Genomic DNA, 17708 nt, shown 5'->3' with positions numbered 1-17708 from the left:
TGCTGCGTTTCTTGTCTGACTGCAGGAACCCAGAGGGCTCAGCAAATTGCAGTGGTCTAGTATCATATGCTAGTTGTAGTAAGGTTTATTTAGAAGGCCAAAGAACACAGAAGATAAAACAACGAAGGCAGTTCTTGCTTGAGCAGCCGAAGAAGCCAGAACTGATCACGATCGCACTGGGCATGCTGCGCGCTTGATGCATGGGGATTATCCGGGTTCAGCTTGGGTTTTGGCCCGAGTTTGAATTCCTTGACCTGGAGCTCTCTTCTTCATTCCAATCACCCAGGTGACAAGGAGCTGGCGATTTCATGGCGAGGGCGAGGCGAGGCGATGGGCTCGTGGTAGGGCTTCAAACGGTTGGCATGGACGGTCTCACAGCCACAGCGACGAAGGTCGTCATACAGTGTGAGCGGCTAGACGACGTAATTCACTCGTGATGCACGCTCTATGTTGCTATGCAGGCCGTGATATGAGGTGAGGAACATAGAGGCCAGGCATTGTAAGCGGTAATCATAACCAAACAAGGGGAAGAGGGCAGATGTGACCCACCTTGGTCATGTTGGTGCTTTTGGCGACTTTGTTCTCTGGACGTGGAGGAACGAGATAACTGGTGACATTCTTCAGCCTATCGTGCTATCTCGGAAATGGGCTTGCTTTCAGAGGCATTGGGGCTGTATGGGAGGATGGTGTCCATGGTTCATGAGGGCTCACATCCGTAAAAAAAGGAAAAAGGGAGAGGAGCCAGTGATTGTTTGCGTTGCGGTATTGTACGCGAAAGCAACGAACAAAAGCACCACGTCCCAGTTAGAGTGATCTGAAGCTATGCACTTGGCAAGCATGTCACCAAGCGTGCGATTAAATTGTTCTGTCAAACCATTTCTCTGCAGGGTGATATATGTCCGGTGAACAATATTGCACTCAGTGAGGAAAGCTTCTAGAACTTCAGACAGAAATAATTGTCCTCTGTAGCTGAGAAGCTCCTTAGGGGAACCATGACATAGGATGAAGTGGTGAAGGAGCAGTGCCACGTCACGTGCCATAGTGCTGGGAAGCGCAGACATTTCCGCGTAGCGCGCAAGATGGTCTATGGCGACGATAATCCACCTACTATTCCCAGAAAGAGTGAATGGTAAGGGTCCGTAAAGCCATATTCCAACCCGATCAAATGGGCGTGAAAGGCACGGTAGAGGTTGCAAGTCTGCTTCAGGATTTGGACAGGGTAGCTTACGGCGTTGGCAGGCCTCACAACCACGGATATACTTGCGCACAAAACTACATTTCCCTCCAGTAGTAGCGCTGATGAAGCCTAGTGTAAGTTTTCAAGGCGCCATCATGGGCGTATTGGGGGTCAGCGTGGAAAGCTGCACATATTTCAGCTTGTAGATCGCTCGGTATCATGGGCAGCCATTTCCTCCCATCGCACGTATAGTTGCGACGGTATAGAAGACCCTCCCGCACAGTGAAATGAGCTGCTTGCCGTTGTAGTGCTCGAGATTGGGAGGTGGCCGTCATGGCAGTAAGGCATTGCATAATAGACGAAACCCACGGGTCTTGTTTCTGGTGAGGCCGGGGAGGTCAGTAAGTTAGCGCAGAAACGAGACTCCGGTGAATCAGGGCATGCTGTCGAAGGCGGCAGCGGGAGAGGGCATCAGCGTCAGAGTGCTGACGCCTGGATCTGTAAACGACGCGAATGTCGTATTCTTGAATTCGGAGGGCCCAACGTGCAAGCTGTCCAGTGGGGTCTTTGAGGGACGACAACCAACATAAGGCGTGGTGGTTGGTAACGTCGAATGTGAGGTCGTATAAATAAGGCTGGAATTTGCCCAAGCCCCCAACAATGGCCAAGCACTCTTTTTTCATTACCGAATAATTAGACTCGGTATTGCTGAGGGTCCGGCTCGCATATGCATTGTCGTATTCCGGTAACCAGACTTTCGCTTTGCGAGAACAGCACGGGTGGCGTCTGTGTGCACTTCGGTAGGGGCGCTGGGGTCATAGTGGCGCAAAATGGGCGGTGATGTCAACAAGTGCCGTAAAGTAGAGAAGGCCTCATCATATTCTGGCGACCAAGAAGATATTCCATTGTCGCTGCCCAGTAGTCTTGTTGGCGGGGCTATAATGGAAGCGAAATTTCGGACAAACCGGTGGAAATAAGAGCATGGGCCAATGAAGCTGCGGAAGGCCTTGAGTACACTTTTTTAACTTTCGCTGCAGTCCAGCGGCTGTGAGGCAGGTCAAAATTTGTTTGAGCCAAATGAGGTGTGTCTTGAAGTCTGGGGAAAACACGACATCATCCGAATAACAGACATGTGTTCCACTTAGGGGCCATGAAGACAAAATGCAAGTTTGTTTTATTCGAATGATTTCGTGTTCTATAGTGCCTCCAGCACTTGCCCGGAAGCAAATGATTCTTTATTCACTGTGAAATTAATCAATTTGACCTAAAAATTGTGATTTTCGTTCCAAAACATGTGTTTGAACCAATATTCATACACCATCGTTTGAACGACGTTTTCAAGGACATAATAAGAACAGGTCTTTTAGCTGAATTTGGTGTGCAGTGGAGACTGACTGTTCGTCAACCTAGATGGCGCCACCACACCGCAACAGATGAGAAGAACTGGGCAGCCAGAGTGCACCGGTACCTGTACCTTAAAAGTGTGGACACCCAATGGCGGAAGAGGACGCGAAAGCTGGCGACTAAATATAACTTGACCATGGCGAATAAACAATGGGGGCAGTTAAAAAGCAAGTGAAGGAAACAGAAACGCTCATGTGGACAGAGAGGAGGGAAAAGAAGGGATCACTGGGAATCTATAAAGCAAGCAAACAAGAGATCCGGAAAGAACTTTTATGCCCTTTGAGGCACGGGCTGGCCGCTTGAGAACTCGAACGTACGTAAGCAAATATTCGTCCCAGGATAAGGCGTGCAGGATGTGGCAGGGATAAACAATCGACCATATAGTAATAGAATGCTAAAAGATTCAGCCAGCTAAAATTGGGGGGGAAGTCCTACTTCCTGAGGCACTGGGGTTTGCAGTTAATGGAAGCATTAACTGTTCAGCAGTAGGTATTACTAAGCAGCGGTTAGAGTATTGGTGGAAAAAAGCGGGGAAGTCGGTAAAGTGTCATCCCAGTGAAGGGTAGCGGCAGGGCAGAATTAAAAAGAAATACGAGGTGAGGGTTAACTCAAGCCAGACTCGACTCTCCTCCTCCCACGCTTCCCTTACGGCCTTCTCAAGACTGGCTCGGCGCATGGGATTTTTTATGGCGCGTATTTGGGGTGTTAACCTCGTGTTACCGCGCGAGGGTAACAACACCGCAAGGTCCACGTCGCCGTGTCTCCATGCAAGGCAAGAGCAAGGCAGCTTGAGCGTCGACAACATAACCAGTGAGCTTTCGTGGTGGCATTTCCGCATGAAACGGGGCAGTTGGTGTAACTGATATGGGCAAGAATTTGTATATAAACGATATACAGTGAAACCCGATTATAACGAACCCGGATAGAGCGAATTGTTATATATCGAACAAAAACAAATCAGTTATAAAAATACATGCGAAACACATTCCTTATAATGAAGTTCATATCGGATATATCGAACTTGGTGAACCTAGAATTGGCCCTGAAAGGCATGGTCTCACAGCAGTAATTGAGATGCTGATTGGCCGTGTTTGAGACGGTAAGCCTCGCATGGAACAACATGATGCCCAACACTTTTCGTTACTGATGCAGAGTGGAAAGCAGGGCTAGTTGAAAATGGTTCATGACGAACTGCGCACAACAAAACGGGACCATAGAATTTCTTCGGGGATCTCCTGAGTGTCATCGACGACCAGGATGGCGTCACTGTGAGCCCCTCTGATTCATTGTCGTCGATGTCATGGCAGCTGGTGCTGTTGAAAGTTTCAAAGAGGCAGAGGATGTCGCAAGTTAAAGTCGTCCAATACTTAATGAAGCGCTTTCGGCAGTTGATATGCTCAGACATTATTGCTTCGATATTGAAGAACACACACTCGGATGCTGTGCTGGTTGACGCCGCCAAAATGAAAGTGAAAACTAGAATCATTTCTTCTTGTGAAGTAGGGAGTTGATGTGGAAAGTAGATTGGTTGCAATAAATGAATTGTTTTCTGTGTGGTAACAGCACACTACATATAGTGCTCGTTTCCACATGCGGGGATGGGGGGTGTCCCGAGCATTCTGAACTTTAACAAAACCCTCATTATCGGAGGGTTTCGCTATATCGAACTATTGGATATATCGAACTAATTGCGGCGCATATTACAGTTCGCTACAACTGGTTTTCACTGTATACGCAAGGCAGTTGTTTATGCAAGAAGATTAGAGCAAAATTTGTTCACGTACATACCATATATTTGCTTGCAGCATTCTTGACTTGAGGCGCACTGTGACACAAATTTTATTTGATGCCCAGCTTTATACAATTTTGGGAAAGAAACATATCCTGTATTTCTATACTGAATAAAAAAGCAACAGACCCCACAACAACTCCCTAATGTAGACGTGTAAAACGCATAAAATTATACGAACGACGAAAAAGGACGACAGGGACAGGTGCTATTTCCAACTAGCATTTATTCGTAGCTCAAGGATGCGGGTTCGATTCCTGACCACGGGGCTGCTTTTCTGATGGAGGCGAAAAGCGAAAATTCTTGTGTGTTTCGGCGGACGTTTAAGATACCCAGATGGTCAAAATTAATCCGGAGCTTTCCACTACGGTGCACCTGATTGCCTGTGTAGCGTCAGTGCGTTTAACGGTGGCCTCCGCGATCGGCTACCGGCAGCATGCCGTTGCTCTGTCCCAATCGCCCGGAGAGAGCGTAAGTTGAAAAGACGTGGTCGCGGTTTTCACCGCACTGCGACGCGCGTAGCCCGAGGTTGTTTTCTCTGGCGCGCGCGGCGCAGAGGATGAAAACTCGGCCTTTGCAGCCTGTGTGCGACGTTTAATAAAGAAAAGTTACCGCACACCAATGCAAGAGAAAGGTAGAAGTAGTGACTGGTGCCTTTGAATTTTTGACGTAGACTATGCCCGGGGTGACGCATAAGTGAATTCGTTGCACAGCAGTATTCTTTTTCCTAGTCCTGCATGGTTACAAGACAACACGTTTTCCGGATTTAATTCTGAAAATCTCGTACATGTTTGGAACGCATTGAACGCATGTTCCGTGCGTTCCGAGCAAGAACCATGAGATTATGAGAATTCAACCGACCGAAATCCAACCATTAGTGAACAAGAAAATACCATTTATGTGATTTCCTTTTTCCTCCTTTAAACGTTCGGTCTTTGACAGATAAAGTAAATGACATGGTAACACTACTTGAAACGTTTGGCACAACTTTTACCGCGATGCTATATCTACAGAGACATGGTATACTTCAGCATCAGAGGTGTATACTGTCCAAATGGCTATCAATATTTCTTCCACAATAGGCAGGGTAAACGTGCTGGTGCCGTTTATTGGCAATTTTTATTTTTAGTTCGCACGCCGCGTGGGAACAATTTTTATTTTTAGTTTGCGCGCCGCGTACCAACAATTTTTATTTCTAGTTTGCACGCAACTGAAAGGGAGAGGAGGAATACACGTCCAGCCAGTTCACCAAGCAGACAACCAAGACGTGTAGCAGACGACCAAGACGACTCTGTGGGAGTGTGGGAAGCCTCGTGTTTGTGCTGCCACAGGTGCTACAGTGAGGAAAAGAAGAATTATTTGTAGTTGGCCCTCAACGTATAAGTATTAGTTACTTGTAGCGGCGCCTTTGTGAATGCTACTTGTAATACATTCAAGCAATGCTCAGAGATCTGTCTCAGTTTGGCGGGTGAATTTGTGACTACGGCAAACGATACCGATGTTTGTTGTCCCGCGAAGGTTTGCGTCGTCTCAAGTGTGCGTTCGTGTTACGTGCCCAGGGAGTGTCGTTTTCTCCGCGCATGTGCCAGCTTGACGCGGTGGGCAAATCGGCTGACAAGGCGCAGCGAACAGCGCATGGAAAACAACACGTACTCTTGAAAAAAAAAGGAATACAAGTTGTTATACAGCACAATATTTAAAACAATTTCATTAGCTGAAGCACATAATTCGCAAAAGTACAAGAGCGTGCATTTCAGGGGTAGATACAAAATATACAACATAATACCTCATAATGGCTTAAAAAATACAACAAAAGTGGGGAAAAATACAACCGCAACAAAATCTTACACTTACATCTCACAAAGAATGAAGTTAATTGTTTCTTGGACAAACTTGTGGTTTGCGTGTATTTGTTAAATGTTACTGGGAGGTTATGTCTTAAAGATTGCAGTTTATAATTTGTGCGGAAATGTGGTACCGTCCATATGCCAGTGTTTCGGGTGCGTGCATCAGTTGCTTTGTGCTCTAAGCATGCAAGAGATTTTACAAAATTTACTGCAGCAACAGAAGGTAAATAAGCCATGCTCATCAACACGAACAATATGGTATGCTAAAAAGGCATTTTTTTTTTGTGGTGGACATGCGTTCGAGATTCCCAATTCGCCATACCATTCGTTTTTGGCTTACTAGGAGTTTATTTGTGTTCATTTTAGTTGTGGTCGCCCACACAAGGTGACGATAATTTAGTTGCTACAGGAATAAAGCGTAATATTCAACAACGCAGGCAGTGATGTATACGCCTTGAGCTTTGCGATCGCTGCGCCGCCTTTTGCCGCTTCTCCGCAGCCTTTGCAGGATGAGCACTAGTGGTGATAGGGGCTCATGCAGTGTGTGGGTTTTCGTTTGCTTCTCTTCGCCTTTCCGTGGCCTAAATAACTTGTTAAGGTCACGCCTTTAAGCAAGCAGTACATTTACGCACTTCAAAAAACAGCTTCATCTTGGTGAAGTCCTTAACCAACAAGAGCCTTCCGGAGAGGCGGTTCTGCGCACTTCGACTCTCGTACGGCGGCGGCAGCAGCATATCACCACTGTTACCATCAAACATATCAGGCACAAGTGACTAGTGTTGTCACCTTGCTTAGACGTGATACTGGCACAGGGAGAGGTTGGTTGCGTCTTGCAGCGTGCACAATGAATGCGGCTTCGTTTCGCATATATATGTCGCAGCAAAATATGTTTCGGCGATGTGATTACCCAATACCTAACACTAACTTGTGCCTTTTATGGGAATACAAGCCACGCGAAAATGTTAATTGTATTCAAAGGTTGTGTGTCGCTAAATATGTGCCCATGCATGCCCCATAGCAAGAACCAAGGTGGATTAATGAAACCACGGAAAGATAAATGGTCTGCAAGTCCGGAACCAACAGAATAGCTCGTACGGGCGTATATCTATATTCGTGGTTATGCACATGGAAGGAGTGGTTGGCATATATTTCATACATTGTTTTACTTTAAAGGGACACTGAAGTGAATTTGTCAAGCTCCCGTTTTTGCTTGCACTGCGTAGACTGGCTCAAATTAGCACACTTTTCATCGTTTATCCGGTTGACAAATCGGTAAATATTTTACAAAGCACGAAAGAAAAACTACCATGCGCGGTTTGCGGCGGCCGCACTAACTAAGGCTGTGACGTTTGGAGGAGGGGGCACCGTGATTGGACGATGCCCAAGGTTAGCAATCAAACAAGTTTCGGTGTCGGTTCTGTAAAACACAACCAATGGCGTTTGGGCATTCTCAATATCTCAGTAATCATCGTACCGCGCTTCTGCCATGTCGATCGGCTGTAAAATGCATAAGATAAGCCTCCCAGGATGGCTTGGAATCGTAGAATTCACTAGCCGAGGCCTACGCAGTGCATGAATGCCCTCCGCGTCCCCGCAGACGCTCAAATGTCATGCGCTTTTCCCCTATATTTGGAGCTTGCCTCACTCATGCCTGTATCGTAAAAAGCGTGTTCGCACCAGGCCAAGGGTCTGTTGATTCTGGCCTGTGCCCACTGCCCGCAAGCAGTCGGTGCTTATCGCAACAGCATGCCAACTAGAACTCGCTAGCGCGCCAGTGCCAGCCTGCGCGCGTTCTGTGAACTAGTTCGTGGAGCAATGAACGTTGCGGCCCAAAAAAGGTGAACTCAGTATAGAAAACATCGGCGCAAAACGAAAAAGTTAACTCATAAACAAAACAGCACGTACCCGCGGGGATTCGAAGTTGTGACTTGCAAAATACTTGCGCTGACATACCTAGCGCTCCAAACCACTCGGCCACGTGCGAGCGCAGCCGACTTTAGAAATATAAGGTATATAACCCTAGAGAAAATGTAGCTGGTCCCTGCTGGTTTATGGCCAAATTCCCAGCTGGGCACTGCTGGTCCCAGTTTGGACCAGCTGGGACCAGCAGCGCTCAGCTGGGAATTTGGCCATAAACCAGCTGGGACCAGCTACCCTTTTCTCTAGGGAATGTATAACCAGACGGATTGAAGGCGTGGGAAAGCGCGATTCCGCGGAAAAACTTCAAGGTTACGCCATAAACATGCGTTTGTGACATTCATTGTGAGCCTTCAGACATCGTCAACTGTTACGAACACGTCGTGAACTGTCAAACTTGTAGGATACCGTAAGGCAGGTGGGTAGCATTTCGGCCTTTGCGCGATGAAACTGGCGTAAGTGGCGGTATGAGTGGTGTAGAAAGCACCGAAGTCAGCACGTACGTTGGGAACAGCTGTGGTTCGTGGTTATGCAGGAATTCAGCAAATGTCCGACATTTCAATCGTAGAATGTGAAGGCTTCGCCTACCCAGGTTATCTTCTACAAGATCGAAGATTCTGGGTGCAATTGTGCTGATTGAGAAGGGTGCAGTGGTCGGGCAAAACTTGTCGGTTGAAGTTAATTCAAGAGGCTTGCTTGTTCCGCCGTGTAGCTACAGCGATAAAAATGCATAATATTCACCCTCAGCTGGCAAGCAGAAGAATGTAGCAACATTTATTCGCTACTGTAGCCTTAAAGATCAGCCCTTGGAACAAATGTTACCTCTTTCCAGACGTTTCATCCGCAACAACTGCCGTGAAAGGGCATGCAGTCTGTGTTGCACAACATATTCACGGTGCTGTCAGATCAGTATACCCTACCCGGCGCGGTGGCTAAGGCGCCGTGCTGCTGGGCGCAAGGACTCGGGTTCGATTCCCGGCCACGACGGCCGCTATTCTGATAGAGACGGAAAGCGAAAATACCCGTGTGTTCGAGATTTCAGCGCATGTTAAAGATCCCCTACGTGGTCAAAATTAATCCGGAGCCCTCCACTACGGCGCGCTTCATCGCCTGTGAAGCGTCGGCGCGTTAAACCTCTTATAAATCAATGACTAGTCAAAACTGAGAAGTGTTGCCTATCTGTAGATTGCAAAAAGAAACGAGCAGGAAAAATCAACGCAGAAGACAGCATAAGCGATGGCTCAACGGAAAAACTACCAGGCTAAACGCTTTAAAAAATCGGCATATCAGGGCTACAAGAAGATAAATGAAAGTTTCTGTGACCCTAACAGACTAGTCCATCAAATTTAAAAACCAACAAAAAAAGAATTCAGTACGACGAACATTCTCATCCGAGAGAAAACGTTTATTTCTTTTAAGAAACCACATTTATACCTGTCAAAGAAATAAAAAAAAACATTGGTTTATGAATTTGTTCAATTTTCTTTGCTAACAGCGAAGCTGTTTCATAAATCGTAATTTTTCGTGTCCGCAGTTAAAATACCAAGAATTTTCTGAGCGCGTGCACGTGAGCCTGCACGTCAGCACTTGCTTTCCAATCGGCTCACTTGATTAGTTTTGTTGGGGTTGTAAATATGTTCTTGTGAAAACGTACCTACTGCATATGCTTCCACCGCATAAATAAAAATGTCGAGGCGTCTTTTCTTGATTCCAAGTAGATGGCTGACTATTGTAGGCTTTCCTGCAGTTTCAGTAGCGCAAGACGTGTTCGGGTATGCTTTAAACATTATTGAGCTATAAGGGATCCCGTACTGGGGAAAATAAATAAATGGAACGGGAAGCAGCCGAAGACAAGCGGACTGTGCAGTGTTTGCCTTGCCTTTTTTTTTTTTTTCCTAAATGCAGCTTGTTTCTCGTTATAATGTCGATAAAAATGTAAAGCACTTGTCACTAAAGTGTAAGAGTAGAGCGAAGTTGGATTTCGCATGTCAAAGAAGAACATTAACGGTGTGTGGTGGTCGTTCACCGGCGCCTTTCCAAGCAAGGAGTAGCAGACGACGCGCCGAGACCGATCTCAACGCTACCGCAGCGCCACCGCATGGTCGGCGGCAGCACCGGCCCGCGCCGTGGTGCTTGGACGGCCGCGCTTGCCAACTGACCTAATCTAAAAACGTTGGTTGTAACCGAGGGTAGAAGAAACGCGCTCCCTGACCACCCTGACTGTGCAGTTTTGCTTCCGCCGCGACCGAGTTGTTCGAGTCGCGTCTGCCATCGTCATTTCGTGCCAACGCGAGTGATAACACCCGGCGACACTGCAGGCCGCTCGTCTACATAAGCTGCTGTTGGGCTGCCTGCCTGTTTCACTTGGTGGTTTGCCCGTGTCCCTATCTCTGCGTTTTCATCCGTAAATAAGCTCAGGTCTTCCGACAAGAATTCCCACATGCAGTTTCGACCGCGTTCACGTACAGTTAGTTCTACGCGCTCGTTTTCAGAGCGATTTTTATAAACAGGCTATTTTCTTAATGCCAGACATATAGACAATTACGCACTTTGAAGTCGCTTTCAACACCCGAGTGATGCCTGGACATCGTTGCGCAGCAAAGTGGTGCCGCAAGTCTTCGGTCACCTACGCCAACCTTGGCTTCTACAGATTCCCCGCCGATGACAGGTGAGTACGGATTTTTAGTCCATTTTCTCTGCGGTGTTCGATCATTTCTAGCGTTTGCTCTTTTTAACCGCAACCGCGAACTGTGCCTTTGGAAAACCGGATTCACTTGCTTCGCGATTTGCTTTGATAGTTGTAATGTACAGCCGGTAAAAGGCTTGTCTATAACACAGCGTTCGTACTCGCAGCCCTATCCTGCCCCGCCGGAGCGGGACTTGTGTTTGGACATGTTTGGACATGTTTGGACCGACATGTTTGGAACGAGTATGTTTCGGCAGTTTTCGGATGTAGCTGGTTGAAGTTGAAATCGCTGTTATAGACACGCGTTTTACCGGCTAAGTCTGCAGCGCTACTCTAAACCGCTAAAATGATTTTAACTTTTTTTTTGTACCGAAAAATCATTTACAGCCGAAAACCCGTGCTTCCGATGGTACTGAACAGTCCATAAGTGTTACTCTTCGCGCTAAGAATTTTGCGCCCTTCTCAGGCGCGGGCGAGCGGGTCTAACCAAAATGCATTTTTTTTTCTTCCTGTGCAAAATAGCGGCTCGAGTCAAAATGAGTTCGCAATGTCTAGAGTTCCGTCCGACGGAACCCAAAATCGAAAACTAGAGTTACGTCCGACGGAACTTTAGGACAATGTTTTGAGTTACGTCCGGCGTAACGTAAAGCACAAAAAAAAAATTTACAGCTAACGGCACCAGCTACCGTGACGCTCTATATGTGTAATCTAGACGCAACGTTATTGAAATTGTCGCTTGTACGATAAATGACGTGAAATTCGGAAACACAAATGCTGCAGCTTTACGGCCAAACCGGGTGAGAAGGAGTAAATCATAGGTAACATGTTGGACAGTGCCGGCTCCCCGTCGGTCAACAAGAACGCGATATAAGCGCCCGCACTATACTGCAGTGACGTGGGTTCGAATCCCAGCTGGGTTGATGGTGTTTTTTCTTAATTGAAGGATTCAAATTTTTCTGCACTAGTCCACGTACACTTCTTTCCATATCCAACCCGTGTAAAGCCCGTTCTACATGGGGCGAATTTCGCCTGCGAATTCGCAGTTGCGGCGCAGCCCGTGTGGCAAAACGATTTATTTTTTTATTTTCCCTGCTGCGACATATTGCCAAATGTTAAGCCGCGTTCACAAGAGAAGTTCGACTCTTCCAAACATTTGGAAATTCGCCACAGCAACGAGAATAGATCGTTTTGGTGGACGAGCGGCGCCGCAGCTGTGAATTCGCAGGCGATATTCGCCCCATGTAGAACGGGCTTTTGCAAAGGAGAAGACAGGAATTAACAAAATTGAACCTCGTGCAGTGGGCGCAATGCCAGTTTGTAGCGTCTGCAGTTTGCCGAGAACAAATTTACATGGGCCAAGAGTCTTTGAATAAATGTAATTAATAGGGCTAGGCGTCGGCTAATGTTTTAACCCGATTAATCGGCTGGCTTTTCGCGTCGATTATTCGGTTGTGTTGGTTTGGAAGAACAAATGACCAAAAAACACTATGTAGTAGCAGAAATAAGATCAATATGCTCATACACTTGTTCACACACATTCCAGATGAGGTAAGTAGGTCAATCGTCACGGCGCTTGATGCGGGCGAGACGCTTATCAGCTCGTTCGTCACACACACGTTTCTAGAATCGGGAACATCAGCACCCGCCGTGAGTGCAGATGGCGCCGATTAATCGCGCCTTGCTTACCGCAGAAATAGTTTTTACAACGGCAAAACGGCATATATAATTGCCTACTCGTTTTTTGTGCGTGTATATTTGTAGGTTTTATTCAAAATTTTGCCCTGTGGAATGAAGATACATGAGCTCAGAGGTACACGAACAAGTCGGCTTCGTGTATAAAGTCTAAGAGTTGTCGATGAAATATTATCGAGTTATCTCGATCACCAGCTTAACCGGTTAAAACAATTAATCGCGGCGAAAGCATTAATCGATTAATCGGAAGGTTAATCGATCAATAACCTACCCCTAATAATAAATAATTGATTAGTGGTAATAAAGCGAATGTCCTGGTGGTCCTTTTTCTCTTCACAGAAAAAAATAAATGTCGATAAATTTTAGTTAATTGATCTGTCTGACTAATGAAAAACGTAAGGAAGTTCTATTTTGTTATTCCCGTCTTGTCCTTTGCTTGCATGTGTTAGATGTGGAAAGAAGTGCACAAGGACTAGTACAGAAAAATTTGAATCTTTTAATTAAAAAAACTCCATCAGCCCAGCTGGGATTCGAACCCAGATCGCGGCAGTAGTGCGGGCGCTTACATCCCGCTCCTGACCACTCGACCGACAGGGAAACGGCGCTGTCGAACATGTTACCTATAATTTACTGATTCCGAACCGGTTTGGCCGTAAAGCAGCAACATTTGTGTTTTCGAATTTGACATCATGTATCGAACAAGCAACCATTTCTATTATTGGCCCACTCGATCTACCAGTCCCGGGAAGTCCGAGGACTGTGTTCGGACCGGAAGTCCCATAGGAATACATGGGAAAATCGAGCATCGGATCGCGTCTCGGGCAGTCCGCGGATGATCCTGGACTAATTGGATTGCACATATAGAGCGTCCGGGTATTTGGTGCCGTCAACCGTAATTTTTTTTTTGTGCTGTACGTTACGCCGGACGTAACTTACAACAGTGGCTTAAGTTCCGTCGGACCAGGACTCTTGTCGGACGTAACTTTAGTTTTCAATTTTTGGTTACGTCGGACGTAACCCTAGAAACTGGCTTAAAGTTCCGTCGGACGTAACTCTAGTTTTCAATTCTGGGTTCCGTCGGACGTAACTCTAGTTTTCAATTTTGGGTTCCATCGGACGTAACTCTAGACACTGCGAAATGAATTTCCCCCCTGTACCGGTGCAGCTATTGCCGCGTTATGACAATATTCAGAATTGCAACGTGAACTTAGATTAAATCGGAATACATGTCCTCTAAAAAATTAAAAAGAAAGTCCCGTTTAAACGCGCGAGTGGGCGGGGCTCAATTGCGCCGCAAATGCACTCGGATGCACGCGGCTCCACGCACGATTTTCTCGTGTGCCTTGTGCTCATGCTTGACCAAGCGCTTACTCAGGGTTTTTTTTTTGCGCTTGGAAGCTAGTAGCTCTGTCATGTTTGCGAAGAGAATAAGTGACGCGGAAAGGTCAGCGCACGCACTAAAGCCAACAAAATTTAGCTTGTTTAAACAGTCCCCACGTGCCCTTCCCTGTCCTTCATTGTTTAGGCATTAAACTTTGTAAAATGCCGCCAAGTGTTAATATTACTTGCATTTAACTGGACATTTATATGCGTGCATAATCGAATATAATAACTAGCAATAAAATTTAAAATTCGTGCATCCCAGAATCATTTTGATTTAAGCCAACCATATTACGTATATCCATTTAACTATAAAGAAAAATACCGCGATTTCATCTCGAAACTCCTTAGCGTGTACGTTATCATAGCCTTTACTGAATGCGCCACTAACCCGATTATGTTCATTTTGCTAGAACTTGCATGCACGCTTCCAGTTTCCATGTACGCCATGTACAGCAGCAGTGGAAAAAAAAAACGACGCATGGTATTTGCATGGTCGCCACAATTTGGCAACAAGTAGAGCTCAGGTGGGGCAGATACATCAGAGCATAGCCTAGAGGGGAGTCAGGGGTGGTACATATATGCTCCCCCCTTCCCTTCAGGGTCAGCCAGTATTTCGCCCATTCTAAAAGGACCTAGCCCCGCTTCAGAACGAATTTTGCACCAGTTTATTATACTTGAGGAAAGGACTGCATTTCACTTTATGCAGTGTGCTGTCTGAATTTTTTTTTTAGCTTAGAAAGAAGTATCGATGATTGCAGGGTTTAACGCGCCGACGCAACGCAGGCGATGAGGCGCGCCGTAGTGGAGGGCTCCGGATTAATTTTGACCACCTGGGGATCTTTAACGTGCGCCGAAATCTCGTACACACGGGCGTTTTTGCTTTCCGCCTCCATCAGAAAAGCGGCCGCCGCGGCCGGGAATCGAACCCGCGACCTCGTGCTCAGCAGCACAAAGAAAGAAGTATCGACAAATTGCAGCTGTTTTCTTCACTCAAGGGGGAGGCATTTTTGCCATGCTGAGATAACAAATTCCATAAAGCGCTGTATGTAAAGTCTACAGCAGGCATCGCAAGAGTAATTTACAGATCTGCAGATCCACTCATCTGTTTATTTCGAATTTTCCCCACTGACACTCAAAACATGAGGGCATAAAAGTTACCTTTACTGTTTTGTGTACAAGCATGAGCCTCGGGAGTGGAAAAAATTGTTTTGCAATTAGTGGTGCTGACACAGAAAAGTTGAGGTGAGGGTTTGGTATTTAACGTGCACACCTTTTTTTGCCTTCATTTTCAAAAAACAGGTGCAGGCTGGCGCATTCTAATTTATATCGAATATATTTTCTCGACGACTACGTTGTACAAGTGCTTGTTGTCAGCATTAATTTAATGCTTAGAAATCACCAACTCTGTCATACATCCTTATTACACACATACAAAATTCTAAGTCATTCTATAATAAAATTGCTTGAGTTGTATTCAAATTCCCCAAATTACAAATTACTCACTGCCTTGGAGCTCATATGGTTGTAACAGGAATACAAACTCAGCTGCTGCCATAGCTTTTAAACTATTTGCATATATAGGCTGTGTAAATGGGGTGCAGTTGAATTAATTATTACCTGTGCATGCCTTAAATTTGTCTGTCCGTTTCTGTGCAGAGCGACAGTCTGGATAGAGTATGCAAACCGTGCAGACCTCAACAACGTCTCCAGGGAGCAGCTCAGAAATGCCAAGTTGTGTGCATGCCACTTCACACGAGATGCATTCAAGGAAAGTGGACGACGTTCCATGGGCCTTTACAGAAAGCTCAAAGAAGCCGCTGTGCCAACCGTTCAGGTGTCCGATCCTGCACTGCGGATTTTTGTTCCGCCACGTAAGTGCTGTACTATCACTAAGCACTAATTATGCACTGTTATTGTCCATTTGACATACACATCAACTGATATGCTGATGGCACTCCCTTTATTTCAGGGTTTTATAATGGCCCAAGGCTACACGATGGTACGTATACAAGTTGACCAGGGGTCAGTTTGCACCACAGTGTCAAAAAAATAGGATGCATTTGTAGGACGCGGCTACTAAACCCAGTCCTGCTTGGGTCTAGGTGCTACATTCAGTCAAACCCACTTATAGCGAACTGTAGTATGCACCGCGATTAGTTCGATATATCCAATAGTTCGATATAGCCGAACCCACCGTTAACGCTTTTATGTTACACGAGTATGCCATAATCCCCCCCCCTCTCTCTCTCTCTTGTGTCTCCCCCCCTTCCCAGCAGAAAGGAACACAATAAAGTATGCCACTTACCATGCACGAAACAATCCATTTACTGCAAGCAATCAAGCTACTTCGCGAAAAAAGCCGTGATTTGTGTTCGGACTTTCTCGGTTTCGCAATGTAAAGCACAGCATTCTGCACATCAAATATTTTGGTGGCAGTTCTAGGCGCACGGAGTTCAATAGATCAGATGTGCAGTTCGTTGTAAGGAATATGTTTCACGTGTATTTTCGTTACCTGGTTTTATTTGCTCAATATATAGCATAATTCGCTCTATCTGGGTTTGTTATAATCAGGTTTGGTTGTATTTCCAACGTTTGCAACCACACACAGTGCACTTCAAAATGGTTTTATCACACATATACTAACTTTGAAAGACGGGTGTTTCACATTATTTTCATACATTACTCGCTTGTAAGAATGAATTCGTGAAAGATTTAATTGAAACAGCAGGCTGGCAGCCCTGGCTGGGTGGGTAATAAAGGTATAGGGTAAAGAGTTTTAGAAAGGTTGCACTGGTTGCACTGTCGCTGTAATGTCCGTAGAGTATGGTAACACAATTCAAGCAGACGCTTGATAGTGTAAAGTCGGTCATGCTTCTACTTAAGAAAGACCACTTATGAGGGCATGAGGGAGGGAAGTAAGAAGGGGTCACCCCTGACCTGTGGTAGGTGGTCGGTTTCATTTTCTGGAGCATTACGCTCGGATGAGGGATGTTGCCTGCCGAGTGAGAAGGCTAGACATGGCCATATTAAACCAGAAAGATTATAAAGGGTATTCAATTGACAAAAAGAGCATTTGGGAGGAAGAGTGTGGTGAGGATGGGTCCATTTGTAAATAATATACCGTGTGCATGCTGAGTTGGCGTACACAGTGTGTGCGAAACTTCTGGGAAAGCTTTTATGCGTCGACAGGAAGCCAGTAGGAGATGCTTCATTGAGACATTGTTGACTGAGTTTCTTGAATTGGCGCCGTTGCGACAATGAGGGTAGTTATGGGAGGTTTACAGCGAGACTACCGGGCAGCAGCATGCACCAAGTGGTTACCTTAATCAATTGCTTGTAAAGAAAATGTTTATAACTGTGTTAAGCTTCTCCTACTAAACGGGCCCCAAGGCAATCCTTGAAACTATGACTGCCTGTTTCTTTAGATGTGTTGATTCCAAATGGAAATACCTTTCTTGTAAGTGTAGGCTTAACACAATTTTAATTACTACTTTTTCTGTACATATCACCGTATTTACTAGTGGAGCAATGGCTGCCATCAAAGTGTATGTTGAGAAGTTGCTGTTTCTTGCAGGGCCTGAAACTGTGCGGCTTTTGCCACCTCATCTGCTGTGCGAGGACAACTACTGCTCAAGGGAAAGCAGTAAGTAAACGGGGTAGGAAAGAGGTATCTCGGCCCGTACTGCTTGGAATATTATCACAACACTGAGTTTAGACAAACGGCAAAAAAGCCACGTTCTGAAAAGGATATAGAAGGGCCTTGATAAATTTTTAGTCTTCACTCTTGCATGGGATTTACGAAGATGGCATTGA

General features: G+C 45.9%; 1 protein-coding gene across 8 annotated transcripts in view; it reads left to right on the top strand.

Moving 5' to 3' along the window:
* The first annotated feature begins 10323 nt into the window (after positions 1 to 10323).
* Positions 10324 to 17708, top strand: part of LOC144158709 (uncharacterized) — a 41864-nt gene continuing 34479 nt past the window's right edge. For 3 of the 8 annotated variants that reach the window (XR_013320169.1, XR_013320170.1, XM_077689779.1), the window contains exons 1-4: positions 10327 to 10802; positions 15552 to 15766; positions 15865 to 15894; positions 17470 to 17538. Coding sequence is in view for 6 of the 8 variants with exons in the window: in XM_077689779.1 (XP_077545905.1) it covers positions 10711 to 10802; positions 15552 to 15766; positions 15865 to 15894; positions 17470 to 17538 (406 nt within the window). In the remaining 2 variants the exon portion in view is untranslated. Of the gene's footprint in view, positions 10803 to 15551; positions 15767 to 15864; positions 15895 to 17469; positions 17539 to 17708 lie in introns of all 8 variants that reach the window. The other 5 variants (XM_077689780.1, XM_077689781.1, XM_077689776.1 and 2 more) reach the window with 4 other exon arrangements.

The sequence above is a fragment of the Haemaphysalis longicornis genome, unplaced genomic scaffold (assembly GCF_048455015.1).
Source record: "Haemaphysalis longicornis isolate Haplotype H1 unplaced genomic scaffold, Haemaphysalis longicornis Haplotype H1 scaffold_10, whole genome shotgun sequence".
Lineage (NCBI taxonomy): Eukaryota > Metazoa > Arthropoda > Arachnida > Ixodida > Ixodidae > Haemaphysalis > Haemaphysalis longicornis.
The sequence above is the reverse complement of the archived record's forward strand: the minus strand, read 5'-3'. Positions and strand labels throughout refer to the sequence as shown.